Source organism: Pleurotus ostreatus (genome assembly GCF_014466165.1).
Source record: "Pleurotus ostreatus strain PC9 chromosome Unknown scaffold_7, whole genome shotgun sequence".
Taxonomy (NCBI): domain Eukaryota; kingdom Fungi; phylum Basidiomycota; class Agaricomycetes; order Agaricales; family Pleurotaceae; genus Pleurotus; species Pleurotus ostreatus.
In genome coordinates, this window is record NW_023503162.1 from 3,044,777 (window position 1) to 3,062,691 (window position 17,915).

At 51.8% G+C, this 17,915-nt stretch overlaps 4 protein-coding genes across 4 annotated transcripts; all 4 read right to left on the reverse strand.

Annotated features, from left to right (window-relative positions):
• Positions 1-513: 513 nt before the first annotated feature.
• On the reverse strand, positions 514-3,832 carry RFT1_2 (Oligosaccharide translocation protein rft1; the record flags this gene model as incomplete). The annotated part of the gene is made up of 5 exons (XM_036779771.1): positions 514-1,092; positions 1,169-1,566; positions 2,865-3,039; positions 3,112-3,355; positions 3,435-3,832. 5 exons carry the CDS (start codon positions 3,830-3,832, stop codon positions 514-516), a joined length of 1,794 nt encoding a protein of 597 aa, XP_036629160.1.
• Positions 3,833-5,151: 1,319 nt separating this feature from the next.
• Positions 5,152-5,541, reverse strand: PC9H_010278 (uncharacterized protein; the record flags this gene model as incomplete). The annotated part of the gene is made up of 2 exons (XM_036779772.1): positions 5,152-5,312; positions 5,364-5,541. 2 exons carry the CDS (start codon positions 5,539-5,541, stop codon positions 5,152-5,154), a joined length of 339 nt encoding a protein of 112 aa, XP_036629161.1.
• Positions 5,542-15,485: 9,944 nt separating this feature from the next.
• On the reverse strand, positions 15,486-16,016 carry PC9H_010279 (uncharacterized protein; the record flags this gene model as incomplete). The annotated part of the gene is made up of 1 exon (XM_036779773.1): positions 15,486-16,016. The coding sequence occupies one exon, from the start codon at positions 16,014-16,016 to the stop codon at positions 15,486-15,488; it is 531 nt and encodes a 176-aa protein (XP_036629162.1).
• Positions 16,017-16,420: 404 nt separating this feature from the next.
• PC9H_010280 (uncharacterized protein) lies at positions 16,421-17,531 on the reverse strand (the record flags this gene model as incomplete). The annotated part of the gene is made up of 2 exons (XM_036779774.1): positions 16,421-17,142; positions 17,198-17,531. The coding sequence occupies 2 exons, from the start codon at positions 17,529-17,531 to the stop codon at positions 16,421-16,423; spliced, it is 1,056 nt and encodes a 351-aa protein (XP_036629163.1).
• Between the last annotated feature and the right edge of the window lie 384 nt (positions 17,532-17,915).

Below are 17,915 nucleotides of genomic sequence, written 5' to 3' on the forward strand. Positions count from 1 at the left end.
CGGCACTTCCCTTTACACGCAGCCTTCATGCATGAGGTACCGGTAAACTTGGGATGTGTTTGTCGACCGCTTCATCATTGGACGACGGACGTGATGGAGATGTTCTGTAGATCATGGGCGATCTACAAGCTGTGAGTCGATATTCCTTTATTGCAGCAATGGACTAAACCTACACTTTTTTGACTACGCGAATTATTTCTTTGCCCTCAATCAATGCCAGAGGAATTTCATGGTCATGAACGAGAAACGCAAGAGCCGATAGAAAGCCCTGCAACTCGTAAGTCCCGCGCTCCATCAATTCGCGCAGCTCGTGAATAGGCTGCGCTAAGGAAGTTGAATCAATATGGTATCGTACATCTCTGGTACATCCTCGTTTGGAACGACTGTACCCACAAGACCTACCACAACTTGTGCGCAAACTGTTTGGACGGCCGCTGTTTTACGACGTACTCAGTTGTTCTAAAGATGTCATCGATGTCCATGGATACCATAATTTACAAAAAAATATCAGCACTAAGTTCCGTCAAAAAGGGCCTCAGAGATGGCATCAACCGGGAACAGCGAGCACGGACGTACAAAGCAGGATCCGATCCCGAAACGTAGTCCATAAATATCATTGCGCTTTCTCGTTCCCCTCCCTCTCCTCCCTCCGCATCCGCAAAATCTCCATATGCCTCCCTGAGCACACCTACACGTCGCCAAACACGCCAACGCCAGGACCCCTCCCAACCCGACATGCACCACAACAGGCTGAGAAAGCAAGTACATTTTGCTTTGCTGCCCGAGCATCACAGCCGCGACGCGTTGGGCGATTTGTCTCCGCCGCGGGCCGTACGTGACGATGCCTTGCGCGGTGGCGCATGTCAACAGGAGTCTGGCGTCGGGGAGGATGTTGTGCCTGGTGAGCAGGCGTGGCCGAGTCGAGCTGGTGGAGGTGAGAGTACGATGGAAGTAGTTGGACGCGAAGAGCGCCACATATAGGATCCGCATGGAGAGTCCGACGATTTTGGCGTACACGAGGGATACGTCGCCGTAGCCAATTTGATAGAGCGCGATGGCCGCGGATATGTAGATCACGGAGAACAACATCATCTACCTGAATATGTATGTCAATAGCCTGTTCCAATCAGTGTAAATCAAGAAAACATACACACCTGCATTATTTGACGACATCCCTGGCTGTGGCTGTCCCTGCCACGAAGGCTTCCAGAACCCCGTTGACGGCGAAGACGGGAAGGTAGTATACCCAGGCATAAAGGCGTTGCGGGGCGCTCGTTGCGAGGAAGCGTGCAGGAAGGAGGAAGGAGAGTACGATCGGAAGGTACACGTGCCCAAAAGCGATGATCGGCATGGCAAGAAATAGTTGCGTTTGGAGGATGCTCGACAGGAATGCCGCCGCTTGCTTGAGAGCAGGGAGAGAGATCGAGTTTTGCTGCTCATCTGATGCCGATTCATCTTTGATGGTCTTCGGCGCAGATTGGCCCGGGGTCGCGGAGAGCGTCTTTGCGAAGAAGACGCGCGAAGTTTCTTCGATAGGTTGAAAAACTAGTCGGGCGATTAAAGAGCCTGGTAAAGCGATGATCAGTGTAAGACAGGTGACTGTGCGGCAGCAGAGCTCGAGGTAGATGCTCCATCAGCAATCCGAGGGTGCAAACGTTAGAGCTAACGAGGGCTAACGAGCACCTCTTAGCCTGTTAGCCGCTTAGACGAGGTGGGGTGCTCCTGAGCACTCGTTGAATTTTTTATCACATCCTTAGGGCTACTGGAGTATGCAGCGAGCTAAGGAGTCCCTAACGAGAGCTAAGAAATACAGGACGGACATACTGGATGCTACATTTGTTCTGCTTTCCTAGCCATAGTGACTAGTGACTGCTCACTCCGATTGGTTAGGTATGGAACGAGGAAGTAAATTTATTATGATTTCGTGCTACTTATGATACATGACTGGTACAGACATCATCGAGAGCATAATCCATCAAAGCGCACGAAAGGAGATGAGTACGCCTGCAACTGCGTGGTCAACAACGAACATACACAATCCATTCAAACGTGAATAGGACTTACCAAGGACGACATTGCCTGTGACGCATATCGAGGATCTGTATCCACAACTGTCCATGCCGAATTCGTATCGGGAGGAATGAGAAAGGCCCGACGGCGCCACATTGGTTGGACAAAGTCAGGGAATGTTGAAGTGGACGCAAGGCAAATGCGCAGACAGCCTGTACTGAAGTTTGAGTAGCCTTTGTAGGCCTCGTCGACAGCTGGTTTTACGGGGTGACACTGACAATGGGGTGACGGAGGCTACCAAAAGACCCGTTGAGTGAGTTTGAAATTAGCGAGGGGTGGATAACGCACCTGCAAGGCCTTTGAGGACCGTGCTTTCATGGGGTAAACCCTAGCCCGCCTGCGGCGGAATGACGAAGGCTGGAAAGCATAGAGCTGTGAACACGGAGAGTGGAACGAACATACATGGCGTAGATCAACATCTTTCAGACACCAGCCAGTGCGGCCGCTAAGGTATCTGTGAGGGAGGTCGGGGTGAAGTACATATGGCGAGGACAGAGGAGTAAGTTCAAGTTGAACGAAAGTCGAACCACATACGTGTTCATTCTCACGCTCTAGGACAGCCGTTTTTGTGCGCAGTCAGCCATGGCGAAACTGGAAGGCAAGCCACAAGCCAATCATAATATGATCTCTAGAGCAGGATGTTGACTAACATTTTACCCCATATCTCCCGAGCACTAAGTAGTTACCCCCTGTCTAACGAGAGCTAACGCTCAAATCCCTCGCTAAGCACTCCTAAGCAGCGCTGCAAAATCGGGCCCCAGCTAAGACCAAAAACCGTGGATTGCTGATGTCACCGTAATTTGCAGCGAGAGCATACCCTCCCTGCTCAGCCATGGGGCTATAGCACGAAAGGACGACTTTGTCTCCTTCGGTGAGAATGTGCTTGAGAACAAATTGCTCGTTGAGAATCATCGAAAGCTTGAGGAGAGGAAGATCGAAGTAGGCTCCCACAGAGTTTCGACAAAGAGCCTTTTCTTGAGCTACAGGTGCATTTCTATGAGATGGATCAGCATTAGAATGCATCCAAATCAAGCGACGAACGCACCATAACTTCATCAAGCGAAATCGGGATAAGGTGTCTGGGTACGAGTACGCGTCCGTCACAAAGAGCACGATACTATATGCCATCTGGCCGCCAGCGAAGGCAAAGAGGGCGAAGTAACCAGGCGGTTTGGTGGACAGTCTGGAGTCATAAAAGAGGATGAGAAAGGTCATGAGCGACTTGGCGCCAACTCCAAGGCCTTTGGCGCGGACACGCACGGCAGTTTTCAGCTCGATGACGGAGCTGTATAGAGTACAGACCATATCAGTCGTAAAATCGGGGTATAGAGCACGATGGGCGTACCGATTATGCACTGGCTCACAAGCCAGCTCCAACAACACAGCCAACGCGTACATCGTAACCGTCCCCGGAATCCAGGCTGAACTTGATATCCGTAGGTGCGCAAGCTGTGTATCCGACTGCAGCTATGACCGTCAATGGCAGGCTGAGTAACAGTGGAACCAACGCGAGGTTCGCCGACGCGACACCTAGAGAAGGTGGTGTTGTGCCCGTGTTCTCTGCGCTCTTGGGGGGTGCGTAATAGAGCATGACGGACGCCCTCGCGATTGAGGAGGAGAATCGTGCCGAGAAGTAATTCGAATTGGATGGCGGCGACGCCAGCCGCCGGATGAGGGCTTGGTTCAGCGCCAACGTAAACAGACGCGAAGTGCGTCGGGGAGGATGAGGTGCCTGTTGAGCAGGCGCGGCGGGGTCTCGCATTGGGAGGCGAGGTGTTCGGCTTGGCGACGGAAGTAGTGGGACGCGAAGAACGCTGCGTCGACGATGTTGGCGTACACGAGCAATACGTCCCCGTAGCCGAGTTGATAGAGCGCGATGGCGGTGGATATACAGATCGCAGAGAACAACATCGTCCACCTGCATTTACATGTCAATGTTCCGATGGAACTAGTATAAATGAGAAAAAAGACGCACCTGCTTTACTTGACGACATGGATGTCCCTGCGACGAGCGCCTGCATCACCCCGTTAAAGGCGAGCACAGGAGATAGTAGACCCAGGCACGAAGCGAGGGCGGGGCAATCAATACGAGGAAACGTGCTGGAAGATGATCGGAAGGGACGCGAGCGCGAAAATGACGATCGGTATAGATAGTCGTGCTTGGGGGATGCAGGACGGGAATGCGGACGACGCTCGTATCAGAGCGGGAAGAGGAATCGCGTTTTGAGATGACAATTCAACATGCTTGGTGCAGATTGGTCTGGGGTAGTGGAGAGTTCGTTTGCGAAGGAGACGCGCGAAGTATCTTCAATCAGCTGGAATACAAGCCGTACGATCACTGGCAAAGCGATGTTGAGCATAAGACGGTTGGTTGCGGAATAGCAGAGTCCAAGGTAGGTACTTACCGTAACTTGCAGCGACAGCATGTCCTCCCTGCTCGGATAAGGGACCATACCACGGAAGGAGCGTCGGTGAGACTGTGGTTGAGCACAAATTGTGCATTGAGGGTCATCGAAAGCTTGAGCAGAGGAAGGTCGAAGTTGGCTCGAAGTTGGCTCCCGCAGTGTTTCGACGTAGAACCTTTTCTTGAGGAACAGGGGCCTTCTACGTATATCAGCATTAAAAGCGTTAAGATGCGGAACTCATTGGCGTCAAGATTGAGCGGGTTGTGGGAAATGACGATGGCGATAGACGCTTCTGGACCCGAGCATTGAGTTTGCGCTTGATCGCGGAATCGGGAAGCAGAGAAACCGGGTCCTGGCCAAGATTTATGGGAATGACGAGATGACCTGGTATTTCGACCAGATGGCCTTCGCGGAGGCCGTCCACAGCTTGAGGTAATGAGGCCGGCGCTCCCTTTGGATGAATTTGCACATATTCACCATTCCACATAGGGCTGTGCACCGTACCCGTTTACGGGTACAGCCGTAAGATTTACGGGTTATTGACGGGTACGGTACGGCAGGGTACCGTCCCGTATGACATAAGTATCAAAGGCTCGACGGTACGGTACAGTCTACTTTACGGGTACGGTACGGCAGGTTACGGTACGTACGGAGTGATATGAGGAATATATTGTTTTTATGCATTGCCTAGCAGCTCCTTGACCGCCTCACGAGCTAGCTTGAGGCGCTGCTTCACTATCATTAAGGTTCTGATAGTGTCTGGCTTCAGGCTAGCGCGACGAATCGAAATGGTATCTCGGCCGCCCGAGAAGATGTGCTCGACAGCGACAGCGGAACCTATAAAGCTCAAAAGTGAGAATAGCACACACTGAAATAGAAAACACTTACCGGGTATGGTGAAAATGTCTCGCGCAAGCCGGAAAAGATCTGGAAACAGAGACTCGCGGCCGGCCCACCACTTGATCGGGTCACAAGTGTCAAAGTTCTCTTGCGGGAGCTTGAGGAACTCAACAAACTGATCAAGATTGTCACGCTCCTTGACCTGATACCAAGAGGTGAACTTCATCTTTTGAGGTGAGCAGGGCGACGAGGCGCGGGCAATGAGCTGATGTGGTGACATCAGAACGGCGTTGCACGTTGGACCAACTGTAATGCTTTAAGAAATATGCATGGAGCACCTGTACATCCCAATTGTTATATCGTACTAGACCCAATGAATGGGTCGTACCACGCACCTAATTTGACGGCTTTAGGCCAAAAGTCCCTGCAGGCGATAATAATTGCCAAGTGTTGTGGTCCCGAATGTAGTAAGTCCCCACGAGTCAACAGAATTCCCACCCGCGCTGGGTGTTTCCCACACAGCCGCACATCGCCGCATATGGCCGCCGGCATCAGCGCCGGCTAATAAACCCTCGTGCTCATTGTTGGAGTACCTCTGGTACAATGTATTACTACTTGCTGGACATATAAACCTGTCAAAACTTCATAGGAATTTGTTTTACCCTGGGTGCATTCAGAAAATCGCATTTTAAGAGCTTGTCACTGCTCAAAAATCATTATATATGTATTGATGTAGGTATATATAATTTATTACAATTTATCACGTCTTCTTTGGAGCTGTAGCGGCAGGGAGACCTAGATATCAAGCTCGTTGTGCGCAACAATGAGCACGAGGGTTTATTAGCCGGTGCTGATGCCGGCGGCCATATGCGGCGATGTGCGGCTGTGTGGGAAACACCCAGCGCGGGTGGGAATTCTGTTGACTCGTGGGGACTTACTACATTCGGGACCACAACACTTGGCAATTATTATCGCCTGCAGGGACTTTTGGCCTAAAGCCGTCAAATTAGGTGCGTGGTACGACCCATTCATTGGGTCTAGTACGGTATAACAATTGGGATGTACAGGTGGCATGGAGGTCCTCTTTCGAGTTCTCGAGATACTCAAGGAGTGCCAGGTCGTCCGCATAGTCCTCACGCAAGCGCTCGTATCCAATTCGAGGATCGAGAACTGAAACTGATGAATAGGGTGACTGAGAAATGCATGGTAAAACTCACTTGCTGCCCAGGTATAGTATGGCAACTCATCATATTTTGAATAACAGTCGCTTAACTTGCGGTGTGCGTCTGCAAGTCATTCCGCTCTTAACATCATCCTGTAAGGGGAACCCCCTATTCGAACCCCTAGGCATCACATGATAGGCCCCTTTTCTCTTTCATACCTTTCTGTTTTCGTTCTTAGCCCCTTTTCCCTTTCGTACCTTTCCATCCTTGTTCTTAGGGGATCTGGCCAGCAGATCTCAGCTAGGGCTGTCAGCTAAGCACACTAGCTGCACTAGTTGCACTAGTCACAGCCAAGCACACTAGCAGAGCTAGAGCGTACCAACCATACTATAGCCTGTCAGCTAGGCTAGTGGTTGTTAGTTTCTCTTAGTACGGTCTCAGCAGGCTGACCGTCATACTTCATACATATATAAGGAGGAGGTCTAGCAGGGGGATTCCTTAGATTTGTTCTCTTTGGATTCCCCTCTGCTAGGTAAGCAGTGCAGTTGATCTGTCTCTTACATATATTAATATATACTTTGGATTCCCCTCTGCTAGCCGTCAAGCACGTGGTGCCAGACCGCAGAGTTGCCCTTACAGAAGAACAAATCTCTCTTTGGCCGCCAGCTATTCTGATTCACGTACCTTGAGCCTCGCACGCTCGGTTTAACGTTGCAGAATACGCCCCCGGCCCTGTCCATCTATTTCCCACATCTATCTTCGCATTTATCACATCATAAAACTATGGACGATATCGTTTCGCGTCTTGCTCACATAGAGCATAGTCTCACAACCGACAAAGAATCGTCGGATGCTCGCATTACAGATCTTCAGACAACACTAGACCAAATTCAGCAGCGTATATCAGAATTGACAGTTCAGGACGCTGCTCGACCCAAAGCAGAAACATCGCCGGCTAGACGTATCCGTCCCGCTCAGCCTAAGCTCTTCAATGGCTCACGCGATCACGGGCGTGACTTCCTCACCTCGTGTGAAGTTTACTTCGGCCTCTTACGTCAGGACTTTGAGGACGAAGGTGTACGGATAGGCTTTGTACTGTCATTCATGCAGGAGGGACGCGCAGGTTACTGGCGCGATCGTTACCTCGAGAACCTTCAGAAAGACGAGGCAACGTACGCTTCTTGGCCGAAGTTCCTTTTGGAATTTCGCAAAGACTTCTATCCCGTGAACGAAGCGATGGAAGCACGCAATAAACTCGAGTCTACGCAGTATCATCAGGGCAAAGGCTCAGTTCGCGATTACGTTGACGGATTCCAACTTCTCGTCCATCACGCAGGGTACGAAAGCGATGGATACTCTAATGTCATGCGCTTCCGCCGCGGTCTGTCTTCGGAGATCCAGAACAGCATTGCGGAGAGTGCTACGGGTGTACCTAAGGAGGACGATCTCAGCGCGTGGATAGCAGCAGCAGAACGCCTCGACCTCAATCGTCAGTCCAACCAAGCCTTCCGCTTTGGTGTTTTCTCGAAGACACAAACCGCGTCACCGTCTAACACTAGTACACGTACCACGGCACCCGCGTCAGGCTTTCGTACTTTCTCTCCCATGACAACTACGGTCCCACGTAGTACCACCACTGCCACAAACGTTAGTCACACGCCTGCGACAGGCAGTAGCCATATGAAGCCTCTACCGATGGGCATTCCCATGGATGTTGACGCTGCACGTCAGCGTCGTGACACCCCTGTGGTGTGCTTCCGGTGCAAGCGACCTGGCCACGTACAGGCACAGTGTCCTAACCGCTTCGATGTTCGACACCTGACCATTGACGAACTCGAAGAAGAGCTTCAGGCACGCGCCCAACAGCGTGACATGGAGGACTTGCAGGCTGGCACTGCAGCACCAGAGATGGTTCTTGCGGATGCTCCCGCTGTCGAAGAGGATTTTACGCAAGGCAGGTGAGGGGTGGTGCACACTCCCTGCCCCTGCGCAATCGGTTTTCGGTACTAGAAGTCGAACATGTAGATTGTGACGCAATACATGTCGTTTCTCCAACACTACCAACCGATTCTGCACCCTCTATTCCAAAAAGGCTTCCCCGTTTGAAACGCTGGGAAAAGAAGCTACCACGCTCGTTTACCGTTGCCGCCACAGCCTCACAAAACTCCCTTCTACTCCCGGTTGAACTCGAGACCACCGATACCAACAAGACCTATCAGGTCAAAGCTCTGCTCAATAGTGGCGCGACCGGTCTTTTTATTGATGCAGAATTTGTACGCAAGAACGGTTGGGCCACACGCGAGCTGTCTCAAGCCATACCCGTGTTTAACGTTGATGGCACACCCAATGAGGCCGGCTCCATTCATTCCGTGATCGACCTTATACTCCGCTACGATAGTCATGCAGAGCGTGCCGTCTTTGCCGTCACCAGTTTAGGGAAGCAGGACATTATCCTTGGCTATACATGGCTGCGAAATCACAACCCTGAGGTAGACTGGACGACTCAGACAGTTCGGCTCAACCGCTGCCCCCGGGCATGCACTGTCTGCCGAAAACGCGAAAGGGCAGAGCGTCAGATTCGCCGGCGTGAAACCCGTGCCCGTGCCACATGCAGGGCAGGACTTATGCCAAGCTTGGAGGACTGTGACTCAGATCAGGAGTCCGACTGCGATGACGATGAGCATGGGGAGCATATTGATGCAGCCACATCCAACCTTCCGGAACTTGAAGATGGAGAGCGCCTCTTCGCTGCAAATGTTGTGGACCCAGAATTCATTCGTGCAACGCAGACAACATCTCAACGCCTGGCAGAGGCCTTTGCCAGGAACTCTGCGAAGCCGAGCTTCCGTGACTCTGTTCCAGACCGCTTCTGTGATTTTGAGGATGTTTTCTCCAAGGACTCTTTCGACGAGCTACCCGCCTCAAAGCCATGGGACCATGCCATTGAGCTTGTGCCAGGTGCAGAGCCTGTAAACTGCAAGATCTATCCGCTCGCGCCCTCTGAGCAGGTGGAGCTTGACCAGTTCATTGAAGAAAACCTTGCTTCAGGACGTATACGCCCCTCGAAATCACCAATGGCAGCTCCAGTCTTCTTTGTTAAGAAGAAGGACGGTTCGCTTCGGCTTGTTCAAGACTACCGCAAGCTTAACCTAATGACTATCAAAAATCGCTATCCACTCCCTCTTATTCCAGAACTCATCCATAAACTTCGAGGTGCAAAGTATTTCACCAAGTTCGACGTACGATGGGGTTACAATAATCTTCGCATCAAGGAGGGCGATGAATGGAAGGCAGCGTTCCGGACCAATCGAGGTCTCTTCGAACCACTTGTTATGTTCTTTGGACTCACAAATTCACCCGCGACCTTCCAAACCATGATGAATGACATCTTCCGCGACCTCATAGCCGAAGGAGTCGTCTGTGTTTACATGGATGATATCCTGATCTATACCAAAACACGAGAGCAGCATCGTGAGGTCACCCGTCGGGTCCTGGAGATTCTCCGACAGCACAAGCTCTATCTGCGTGCAGAGAAGTGCGAGTTTGAGAAAGAGCGCATCGAGTACCTTGGACTGATCATCTCTGAAGGACAAGTGGAAATGGATCCGGTCAAGGTAGATGGTGTTGCGAAATGGCCAGTCCCAACCTCACGGAAGGAGGTACAGTCATTCCTGGGGTTTGCGAACTTCTACCGACGCTTCATCGAGGACTTCTCGGCCATTGCGCGCCCATTGTTCAACTTGACAAAGGCAGACGTGAAATTCCAGTGGGGCCCCTCAGAGCAGATGGCGTTCGATGAGGTCAAGGCTCGAATCACGTCATCGCCGGTGCTTGTCTCCGCGGATGATGACAGACCTTTCCGAATTGAAGCTGACTCGTCAGATTTTGCAACCGGTGCAGTCCTGTCCCAGGAACGTGAGGATGGCAAACACCACCCGATTGCCTTCTACTCAAAGTCACTCAGTCCTGTCGAGCGCAACTATGAGATCCACGACAAGGAGATGCTTGCAATAGTACGCGCGCTCGAGGAGTGGAGACACCATCTTGAAGGTGCCCGTCACACTGTTGAGATTCACACGGACCATCGCAACCTCCAGTACTTCATGACGGCTCAGAAACTCAACAGACGCCAGGCTCGCTGGTCTCTCTACCTCTCGCGCTTTGACTTCACACTTGTCCATCGACCGGGCCGTACTATGGGCAAGCCAGATGCGTTATCGCGACGCGCAGACCATGGTACTGGTACTGACGATAACAAGGACATTGTGCTTCTTAAGCCGGAGCTCTTCGCAATCCGGGCCCTGGAAGGAATCACAGCAGAAGGCGAAGAGCGAGATATCCTTCGTGAAATCCGTCGAGGGCTTCGTGAGGGCACCCAAGAAGAGTCTGTGACAAAGTCAGCCGCCGAACTACTTAAGGGCAAGGCACGTACGGTCCACGGTGCTGAGTGGTCCATGCAGAATGATCTTCTCTGCTATCAAGGCAGAATCTATGTCCCGGATTTTGCTGACCTGCGCCGCCGCATCGTTGAACAGCACCATGATAGTCCGATCGCAGGGCATCCCGGACGCTGGAAGACCCTTGAGCTTGTCTCTCGGAGCTACTGGTGGCCACAGATGTCTCGTTACATCGGAAACTACTGTCGTGCATGCGATATGTGCCTTCGGACAAAGGTTATCCACCGCAAGCCCATCGGCGAGCTACATCCCCTTCCCATACCAACAGAGCGATGGCAGGTGGTCTCTGTGGACTTTGTTACGGAGCTACCAGAGTCAAACGGCTATGACGCAATCATGGTAGTGTGCTGCAAATGCTCCAAGCGTGCACACTTCATACCTACAAACACCACCTGCACAGCTGAGGGTGCAGCCCGCCTCTATCTTCGCTATGTCTGGAAACTCCATGGCACACCTGAGGCTGGGTTGTCCGACCGTGGCCCGCAGTTTATCGCAGACTTCATGCGAGAGCTCTATTGACTGCTTGGAATCAAGACACTTTATTCCACTGCTTACCACCCGCAGACAGACGGACAAACCGAACGTGTCAACCAGGAGATGGAGCAGTACCTTCGTCTCTTTGTTTCAGAGCTCCAGGACGACTGGGAGGACTGCATTCCTTTAGGAGAGTTCTCGTACAACAATCATGTGCACGCCTCAACAAAGCAGACTCCCTTCATGCTTGATACTGGCCGTCATCCTCGCATGGGCTTTGAACCAAACCAGCCACGATCACATCGCGAAGATGTCAACACATTCAAGAATCGCATGGAGTCTGCACTCCGAGAGGCAAGGTCCGCCTTGGTTAAGGCTAGCGATGACATGGCGAAGTACTACAACCGTCGTCGTGAACCAGCACCAGATCTGAAGCCTGGGGACAAGGTTTACCTTGACGCCTCCGACATCAAGACAACACGGCCTTCTGCAAAACTCGGACATCGTCGGTATGGTCCCTACGAAATCGAGCGCAAGGTTGGAAACTCCGCGTATCGCCTCAAGCTCCCCTACTCCATGCGTCTCCTCCACCCTGTTTTCCCTGTCATCAAGCTACTTCCTGCTCCACATGATGAGATTTCAAGCCGTCATCCAGTACCACCTCCTGACCCTGTTGTTGTAGACGGCGAAGAGGAATGGGAGGTGGAGGCCATTCTGGATAGCAGGATCATTTGCAACAAGCTTCGCTACAAGGTTACCTACAAAGGCTATCCAGGCGAATGGAGTTGGGAACTTAAGGAAGACGTGCATGCGCCAGACTTGGTCCAAGAGTTCCACCGTCGTTACCCGCACAAACCTCGAGAGCACAGGATTCGACTGACAATCGCGGACTTCAAACATCTTCCATGGAGGCAACGTGAAATCGACAATGACCGCCCTGAATTTTGGCAGACCAAATGGGATATGTGGCATGCGTCGGGGCGCCGCACCTTGAAGGGGGGGTGATGTAAGGGGAACCCCCTATTCGAACCCCTAGGCATCACATGATAGGCCCCTTTTCTCTTTCATACCTTTCTGTTTTCGTTCTTAGCCCCTTTTCCCTTTCGTACCTTTCCATCCTTGTTCTTAGGGGATCTGGCCAGCAGATCTCAGCTAGGGCTGTCAGCTAAGCACACTAGCTGCACTAGTTGCACTAGTCACAGCCAAGCACACTAGCAGAGCTAGAGCGTACCAACCATACTATAGCCTGTCAGCTAGGCTAGTGGTTGTTAGTTTCTCTTAGTACGGTCTCAGCAGGCTGACCGTCATACTTCATACATATATAAGGAGGAGGTCTAGCAGGGGGATTCCTTAGATTTGTTCTCTTTGGATTCCCCTCTGCTAGGTAAGCAGTGCAGTTGATCTGTCTCTTACATATATTAATATATACTTTGGATTCCCCTCTGCTAGCCGTCAAGCACGTGGTGCCAGACCGCAGAGTTGCCCTTACACATCCGCCTCCAAGTTGGGTCGATGGACAGCCATTATCCCAATATCGTTTCTCCACTGCATTGCCTTGTTCCTAACCATACTGTACACCTCCGGAAAGGCAAAGCTCCTGCATTCTTGAATGTTCGTTGCAAAAAACTGGTAAAAAACATCATTGAAGCACTCGATGTGCCTCTACTAGTACTATGACGAAGTACAACGTTCGAAGGAGTCGATGGAGACGTGGTCCGGGCAGCGTGGTGGAAGGAAGGAAGAGCACAACGCTCACACTGCGGGCACCCAACTATTTTTCCACCCGAAAAACCCCGTGAGAAAGAGGGTTTGTAGTTTCCGGCAGGTTTTCCTGCCAGGAAGGCTTAGAGTTTTCCCGCTAGCAAAATTGTAAAAATACTGTAAGGGGAACCCCCTATTTCGCCATCGGGTCCTCGTTTTCGCCATCGGGTTCTTGTTTTCGCGTTCGGGCTGTCCTCCTACACGTCGGGCTCTGTTCGGGCTGTCTTCCTACACGCTGCCCGATCACTCCTACAAGTCCCCGACGCTGTCGCGAGCTTTCCCACGCATTATCGGGACATCGGGCCCCCCTACGCATCATCGGGTTCCCGATCCTATTACGTACGCATATATTCTACTTCTCTCTATTCCTATTTTATATTATTAGACCCCGTCTCCATTTTCCGATGCCTCCTATTCTTCCTACTCGTCGTCGGGACCCTCGGATTCCGATATCGGGATTCTCGGACCCCGATATCGGGCATCGGGTTATCGGGTGGCTGTACACGGCGCATTGCCCATTCGGGTATACGCGCCCGCCCCCTTGTGATTCCTCCCCTTCGTGTACTGTACAGTTCTTTCGTTTCGTTCGCACGCTCCAGTAGTATTAGCCCTCGCCTCGGCAGAGGGGTTCCTTAGACTTGTTATCTTTGGATCCCCCTCTGCTAGGTGCGTAGTATAGTCGCTGGATGTATTCCCTATCGTCTTATATATTATCTTTGGATCCCCCTCTGCTAGATCTCGGGCTGAGTGCTAGAGCGCGCGGAGGTTGCCCTTACAAATACTATGAGTTTTCCCTAGGTTTTGCTGAGAGAAAGATATTGAATTTTTCCTTGCATTTTGCGAGTGTCAAAATCTTGGGAAAATGATTTGTTTTCCGGGTGAGAAAAACCTAATATTTTCCGGGTGGTTTTTCTTCTGAAAAAATGCTAAGTCTTTCGAAAGGTTTTTTCGTCGGAAATTCTTAAAGGTTTTCAGCAAGTTTCCTCCATTTTTCTGGCTTTCTGTGAGAGACTAGCAAGGGATCCTTGATTTTCTGTCAAAAACCTTGACAATTTCCGAAAGAAAAACCTTTCGAAAGACTTAGCATTTTTCCAGTGGAAAAACCCACCCGGAAAATATTAGGTTTTTCTCAACCGGAAAACAAATCATTTGCCCAAGATTTTGACACTCGCAAAATGCAAGGAAAAACTCAATATCTTTCTCTCAGCAAAACCTAGGGAAAACTCATAGTATTTTCACAATTTTGCTAGCGGGAAAACTCTAAGCCCTCCTGGCAGGAAAACCTGCCGGAAACTACAAACACTCTTTCTCACGGGGTTTTTCGGGTGGAAAAATAGTTGGGTGCCCGCAGTGTCAAGCGCTCACGCGCTCACGCGTCGCGCGCGGATCACATGGCTGCAGGGTTAGGCTTTAGTGGCCAGGCACACACACCGCGATCCGTATCTCCCGTTTACGGGACCGTAACAACGGATGTCTGACGGTCAAATACCGTACCGTATACCGTACCCGCAAAGAGGCATCCGACACTGAGAACGGTACGGGGACGGCTCCCGTATTACGACCCCCGTAATTACGCTCATTACGGTGACGGGGAACAGCCCTAAATACACCGCGGCATACAGCAGGCAATGATTAATGCTACTTCAACTTCTATGTGCTCTTGTTTACTTCAACACATGCGCCAGACCGCTCAAGAAATACCTCGCGCTGAGACACACTGCCCGCCGACCTCCACATGTCAACACGCCGGCGTTCCGCTCTATCATGTCCGCATGTGGTAAGGTGCGTGCCTGTTTCCATCTTGTTTCGCTACAAACAAGCTATTTACGAGTTGATAGGCTCAACCAGCCGCCACTGACCGCAACCTTCTTGCCCATTCCAGTGCTGGGTGGGCAGTACTTCGAGATTGAAGGTACGTGCCTCTTCTTTCCTTGCTTTCATAGTTCTTCCCTCCTTAACCCTTTCCCCTGTTTCTCTTTTGTTGTTACAGCCGTTGCCATCGCCCCTGCTCCGCTATCCATCCTCCTCATTTACGCCTCCTTTGTCTTTGCTTGCCCGAGCCAACGATACCCTTGTTTCTTCTAGTCCTAGTCGACGAACGACTGCTCCACGTCATGCTCTCCCCGTCGCCTACGCTGTAGTTCCAAGTTGAGCTGGCAGGTTAGGACGGGTCGGTGTATAAGTACGGCGACGATCATCCGCACTGCACATCGGCATGGAAGGGGACTCCAGCTTCCGAGGTTTTACAACGCCAGGACGGATGGAGGCTGATTCCCGTCCAGAGGCGGCAACGATACGTATCCAGCGTGAGGGCTTTAGTCGGGACCAATTTTGACGAGGGCACGCACTCGCCCAGACCTGATGCCGTGGTCCGCTCGCCCGCGACGGGGTTGGCGTATGTCAATGAGCATTCGCCATTCAGGCGTGGTTCGGCTATTTCGCTCGTGGAGCGGGCGGGATGTTTCGTTAGTGGACACGGCGCGTCGAGCGAGGGTGAAGGCAACTTGAGAGCGGGGAGAAGTGTTGCAGTAGAGATAAGTGTGTTGAGATGTTAAGTGTGCGAGATCGAGCACACTCCTCGTCGTCATCGACGTTGCCTCCCTGGCCGTGGCCGTCAAGTCCGCAAACGAGCCCGATGGACCTGGCGCCGCTGCTCTCACCGTGGTCGCTTGCCGATCCGCCATTTTCAAGTCCCGTTTCGAACGTGAATCGCCATGGGCAGCCGAGCACTTGAAGTTCAATAAAAAGCTGGGTGGCTCCTGTGCCGGGTCCCAGCATTGGACCCCCTCTCCGGCCCTTTTCTTAACACAGCCGGGTTTTCGATCGGACATGCAATCCGGTCTCATTCCCCAACGAATCTCCGGTGCCTGGCTACGAACCTCACCTTGGCAGAGACGAAGGCCAACTGCGCGAGTCGAGTGTGCGCGGCGGAGTTGGGTTAGGCGAGAGAGAGATGAGGCGCGTGAGGTGGTGAGGCAGATGAGCTGTGACGGTCTTTATACCACGCATCGACGGGTCTGTCGTCGTCCGTGAAGCCGCTCTTTGTTGTGATAGGCTACTAGGACTTCCCCGCGCATCGAATTTTACCTATACGAAGAAGCATTGTGTATTCCTCAGGGTATCCGCCGACATCAACAGGCCTCGGGTATCGCAGATCCTGTAGCGTTGATCAGAAATATACTATGAAAACGGGCAAAGTACGGTCGACTATTGAACGGTAACTACAGTTGAAAGTACTGGAATACGCTCCTTAGGCATGGTAGAAGCTATTGCATTGTAAATAGTGCCTGCAAGCAAGCTTTTTCCAGCGCCTCTTGAAATCCTCTGCCACGTCATCATACGTGATAACAATGCCATCAGGCCCGTCTACCTTTTCCTGCACGAATAATGGCCGAAATGGCTCGACCTGTGGATTTTGAAGCACTGGCTCCTTCGACCCGCTATTCCACCTCCAATCACACCACCTGTATTCGCCACCAACAAGAGAGAGCGTTGAGAGCGTCGTGCCTTGCAGCGCCGGGTATTCAGCAAACATAAACTTGGCTTGCTTCCTAACCTGGCCGGCTAGCAGCTCATATTCGCCCTCGGTTGTGATCTTCCGCTTGTTTTCAACGGCGAAAATGGGCTGGGTATTCCAGATGCCGAGCACCGGGTCCATGGTGTACAGAAAAATGATGAAGTCAGGCGATTGAGAGGTGGTTTCCATTTCACGCGGTTTATCAGGAGCCGTTGAGGGATCCCGCTTCATCACTGGTTTCTGTTGAAGCGGCACGAAAGGCTCCTGATCGCGGAAAGAGGGAGGAAGAGGGAGCCGAGCTCGCCGAACATTGCTGATAGTTGGCTGCTGTTCTGGTTCCGGTTCCGCGTCCGGTTCTGGACAGTCAGAAAACACGGCGCTGACGTCGGGCGTGGAAAGCGATTGCTCGCCCCGTTCTCCAGGGTAATTAATGATACTGTCCTGCTCCGCTATTCCTATGATAGGAGAAATCAGTTCGCGTTTGGGTGTGAATAAAGTTGGGCGACAGACCTCTATGCACTGCCCATCGATAATCGCCCCTGGTTAACTTTCCTTGGGGGTTAACGTCAAGCCAAGGGGGCTCCACCGTGGCTGTGGCTGGCGTCGACACAGTCGACTGCCCGACATGGCTCGTAACGCGGGGCCGCGGAAGCCCAGTGGTAGTCTGAGCGATCCAGGAAAGAAATCTGGTCGTGAAGGCATAGTATTTATGCTCTTGTGCGTCATCCGGGATAATATCGAGAGCAAGTTTTGCCTTGCCGATTTGGACGAGGACCTCAGACAGGAAAGATATCTTGCGGTCGGTAGTCCGAGCGATATGGGGTTGCTGAGAGGCGATGACCATGCTGGGTAGAAGAGCAGCGGATTATGCCAGGCGTGGGGGATGCGGTGCACAAAGCGTTTGTCCTGATTTTTATAAGCAAGGACCAGGCCAGCCTGAAGGTGTTTCCCGTTCAAGTAAATCCCCAAATTTAGCTCAGATAATGAACGTTTGAACGTCGAACAAGGAAAGCTGGTCGAGACAAAAGGCATGCCACTGTAGGAACAACAGGCGTGAAGCAAGGATCTCATAGAACAATACGAGAACAATCTCGACATCGAACAAAGCGTCTAAATTTGAGACAATACTGTCATCCAAAAAAGGATGGTGCCACCACAAGTAACTCCGAGTCGGACCCGTGGCGCCCACGTGACAAAAACCAACTTGCCTTTATATTCTCGACTCCTC